Here is a 4,615-nt window from a genome sequence, read left to right on the forward strand (position 1 = left end):
TAAGAACATTGAAGTTCTGAGCGACGAGTAGTTAGAAATCTCTAAATGTGGTCCTGATATTCCCATCACTTATAAAACTAAGAGCAAATTACGATATGTGCATCAAATGCACAGGTTACCCCAAACCAAATGAATCATTGATGTAATTTACTCTAGAATTTATTTTGTATGAGATAACCATTAAAGATTCCAAGGTTTCTTTCAAATTATGTATTTAATTTATCAAATTGCATCTTATAGGCAACTTGTATAAATACATTAGATTTAAGCCCCCCAACTTACACATAAATATCATATTCATCCTAATACATATAATAAAGTCTAGAACACATAACATATAATTGTAACTAAGTAACCAACACATAAAAATTAATAGTCCAAAAGCAACGAGGTTCTAAAATGGAAGTTACATTCATATCAAAAGAACTTTTCGAACAACTTATTCCACTTGTTTTGGTATTGATATTATGGCTTCATAAATAAAATATTATTATTATTATTATTATTATTATTATTATTATTATTATTATTATTTATTTAATTTTTGAAAATAATTATTTGTATGTTTTTGTCAATTAATGTGCGTGGAACTCAAATATGAGGTCCAGAGTTTAAATCTTAATATATCCAAAATGTTACTAATTTTCTATGATTATCCATATGATCGATTATCAACATGTTTTATGATTTATCCATATGATCGATTTTATCTAGGTGAGTTATTCAAATTGTACAATTTACTATTATCTTTATATATTTAGTTTTTGATTTGGCTTCTCTAATCTCGGTTTCTATCATTATAACCAAACAAATATAAATTATATTTTTAACTTGTGTAACATGTCGATTCATTTGGATTATAGTGCTAACGAATAATCAAACACAAAAACTTGTTTCAACTTGAACAAATCCTAATCCAAGTCTTTTAATATGTTTTAATCATAAACTAATTTGGCAATTAAGCTAGAAAACAAAAGACCCCACGACACCAACCAAACCAACTCATAGCAGGACATGCGTTGATAACGAGATTAACGACCTGAAACTTTCCCATTTTCAGTAAATCAAATCTCAACCGTTGATTTCTGATCATCTTGACCCCCTTCTATATTTCCCTTTTGTTTTCAGCAATTATTTTATTATAATAAAAAATCATTATTGCCTTTTTAATGGAGATCAAAGTAAACGTACAGCTCCATAGTCCATACACTCTCTCCCCCAAATCCTTCATTCTTTCTGATCTCTAGGGTTTCTGCATAAATTCTCTCAAACTCTCTTTTAGAACTCCCCCATTCTTGATTTTAACTTCTTCTTCTTTTTTCCTTATTTGCGTATTAACCCTAGATTCTTTTCGTCTTTCATACTTTATACTTTCTGGGTTTGATTGAAAGAGTCAAACTTTCATGTTGTTGTTGAAATCTGTTAGACTTCTTGATAGTGCCGTTTTGGGTGCAATTTGATTGGAGTAATTGTGGGTTTCTTCAATGCTCTCTTCCTCGATAAATTGACGTTGACCTTTTGAGTAATCAAGACCGATTCGTATTTCATCGTTACAAAACTTGCAACTTACTCAAGTTTCAAGCTGAAATCGGTAGTCTTTTGATTTCAGCAACTGGATTCAGATTTGCGATGTTTTTGGAGTTGAATTGAAGTTTTGTTAGGTTGCGATTCGGCATACATTGTTTATATGTAAATGGATAAATCCGGAGTTGAATCGAAGCTTATGGAAAACGGAAATCAAGAACGAGATGTAATGAATGGAGAAAAAGTAGAAGAAGATGAAGAGGATGAATCGAAGAAACTTTTATTGCCTAAAAAAGGCGGGTTATCCAAAAAATCAGGGAAGAAACACAGAAAAGTGCAGTGGAATGATAGGAATGGACATGATCTTACAGAAGTTTTGGAATATCAACCAAGGTAAATGCAACTTGTCCCTAAATCGCTTCGTTAAATTCTTTACCATTTTATCAACGAATTTATAATTTGTGGAATATAAGAACATTGAATCGAGATTTGTATGATATATATATAAAGTGCTCTTGTTGGATTTGGTTAGGTTTCATAGTTAGATCTTATTAAGCCAATATTGTTCTTGATCATGTGTTTTAGTTCTTGAGTTGCTACTTTTAAGAAAATTCCTATTGCTTAAAGATACGTTTTTTTTTTTGCACACCCAATATATATATATATATATATATATATATATATATATATTTTGGCTATGTTACTGATTAGATCCGTGTTACGTTTTTTATCTTAATGAAATTGTTCTTCGGATGTGCATAATGTAATTAGTGGTTTGTGGGGTGCAAAATCCACTAAGAAGGTCAAACACCAAACCACTTTAGACTCCAAATTTCAACATTCTAAAATGATTTTAGCCATTTGATTTAGAGATTTTTATTAGACGCCCACTTGAAACTAATTTTGTATTCTTTGATTCTTTTGTGTTTGCAGTGAGGTTAGTGATTCTGAAGATGATGAGTCGGATTCTTGCATATGTAACATAATGTAGACTTTACATGCAGCCAACAATCATGGCTAGATATACCATTCGACTAATCTTGGAGGGATTTTGTCGAATTAAAGAGTTGTTGATTGAATTATGAATTTATGATATTATATTGTTAATGTATTTGATATGGAGCCAAATTATTGTCTCCTTTACTTGGAATTTAGATATGGCATCAAACTTGCTTCTTGTATACAGTAATTTTTAAGTCATGAAAGTTCTAACAGTGTAAACAATAATTTCAGTTTTATTCGCCCATGGTAACATACTATAATATGTTAAAGTGATTTTGTTGCGTATGTGGTTGCATTTACTTCGAAAATTTTCTGTAGCATTATGTCCATGTGGCGTGTCCACATGGACATTGTGTGATTAAAATTTGCCAATGAGGATGCCATGTAGGAATCAAAATATGACTTTTAAAATATAATCATAAACTCAAATGTCATCATAGATCTTTTAATATTATGCCACTCCATATTTTAGATCTTTTAATATTATGCCACTCCATATTTTTTGTACTTTTGTTCAAAAGTTTAAAGTCTTGAATTTTAATTTTGTCATCAATATCAAATTCAAAGTGATATGTATTTCAAAGAAAGAATTAATAGTATTGTTTTATTTGCAAGTGAAAAGGTATTTAGGTTGCTTTTTGACTATTGTATGTGTTGATTACTAACATAAAAAAATTAAAAAAAAACAGCTATCTAGTTATTACATTTTTAACAGGTGAAACTACATTCAAATATTATCTGTTCATCTTCAATAGTTTGTTTTGTTATAATTAATTATTTTATTTTAATTATTTAGTATTACTTATTATTTTTGAAGGACACATAAAACGCCTCCTTATTTATGAATGACTTCCTTGATTTATGTTTATGTATAAAATATTATGTATGCAATTTAAAAACATTGCAAATAGTCATATGGGTCGAAAGTTACCGAAATGTATCTTTAATGCAAAACCTTTGTAAAGTAATTTATTAAAAAACATATCATGATTGTAAAATATAGGTTTTGTACATAGATATGCTAATAAGCTTAATGTACATATTTGGCGGGTTTGAGTAATAAGAATCCAACACGGCTTCATTTGTCAATTTTGTGCCCGTTGTGTCATGAGATGGGGTGAACAAACCGGTTTTTTTTTCAAACCGAACCGGTTCGGTTCAAACCAGTTCCGTCATAGAAAAACTCGAACCTATCTAAACCGGTTACACCGGTTCTAAACCGGTTCGATCGGTTTGACTACCGGTTCACGGTTATTAAACCGGTTCTAAACCGATTTCAATGTCTAAAATCTCGAACGGGTGCAAACCGGCGGTTCCGTTCTTAAATCGGTTCAGTTTTTAGTGAACCGGTTTGGATCCTGAACCGGTTTTTTTGTGCAAGCCTAGGTGAGAGTGTTCATGTTTTGTTTTCTTACCCCGTTGATTTCAGGTCTTTGGTATCGCCTTATAGGATGGTGGAGATCTCCGGTCTTTGGTTTTCAAGGTGTTGCTTCGTTGTTTGTTTGGGTCTATAGTATCAACTTAATCGTTGTTCAAAGGCAGGTTCTTGAAACAGTTTTTTAGGGCTATTTGGCATCTTTGGAATTTTCAGAATAGGGTTATTTTCGCTAAGGAGAAACCCAAAAAGAATGAGAATTTTTATGACATTGCTCGTTTTTTTCTTTGGATTTGTAATAGGCATAAAAAATTTAAAATGTTATGGGATTTGTCGTTATCAAATTCCAACTTAGTTGTTGCTTCTTTGTAATTCTCTAGCTACTTGCTAGTTGTTTTTAATAATATTGTCCGTTAAAAAAAGATATGCTAATAAATTATGAATATGAAGAAAATATCTATTTATGACTATATTGTCCTAGTCCTCATTCAAGAAACCCTATTAGTACTATGTTGTTTGGGGCTTGAAATTTTGAGTATTAAGTGTGAAATCTATACTAAATTATTAATAGAAATAGGTTTAAGGTGTTTAATTCTACAACCGAGTGTTAATGAAATATTTAAGATGTACAATTTAAGATTTAAATAATAAGATGGAATTACGGTATTAGGTTAGTGGGTATGAGTCAATTCTCATTATTTTTTTTATCACATC

General features: G+C 30.5%; 1 protein-coding gene across 1 annotated transcript; it reads left to right on the forward strand.

The window, feature by feature from the left end:
- Window positions 1-1,170: 1,170 nt before the first annotated feature.
- LOC145159040 (uncharacterized) lies at window positions 1,171-2,809 on the forward strand. The gene is made up of 2 exons (XM_079077941.1): window positions 1,171-1,917; window positions 2,458-2,809. The coding sequence occupies exons 1-2, from the start codon at window positions 1,694-1,696 to the stop codon at window positions 2,513-2,515; spliced, it is 282 nt and encodes a 93-aa protein (XP_078934067.1). The 5' UTR covers window positions 1,171-1,693; the 3' UTR covers window positions 2,516-2,809.
- The last annotated feature ends 1,806 nt before the right edge of the window (window positions 2,810-4,615 follow it).

Source organism: Lactuca virosa, chromosome 1 (genome assembly GCF_052849685.1).
Source record: "Lactuca virosa cultivar CGN04683 chromosome 1, Lactuca_virosa_CGN04683_v6, whole genome shotgun sequence".
NCBI classification, from domain to species: domain Eukaryota; kingdom Viridiplantae; phylum Streptophyta; class Magnoliopsida; order Asterales; family Asteraceae; genus Lactuca; species Lactuca virosa.

Coding starts and splice junctions, on each gene's coding strand:
- LOC145159040 (XM_079077941.1), top strand. CDS start 1,694: ATGGATAAATCCGGAGTTGAATCGAAGCTTATGGAAAACGGAAATCAA. Junction 1,918..2,457: donor GTTTTGGAATATCAACCAAG/GTAAATGCAACT, acceptor TTGTGTTTGCAG/TGAGGTTAGTGATTCTGAAG.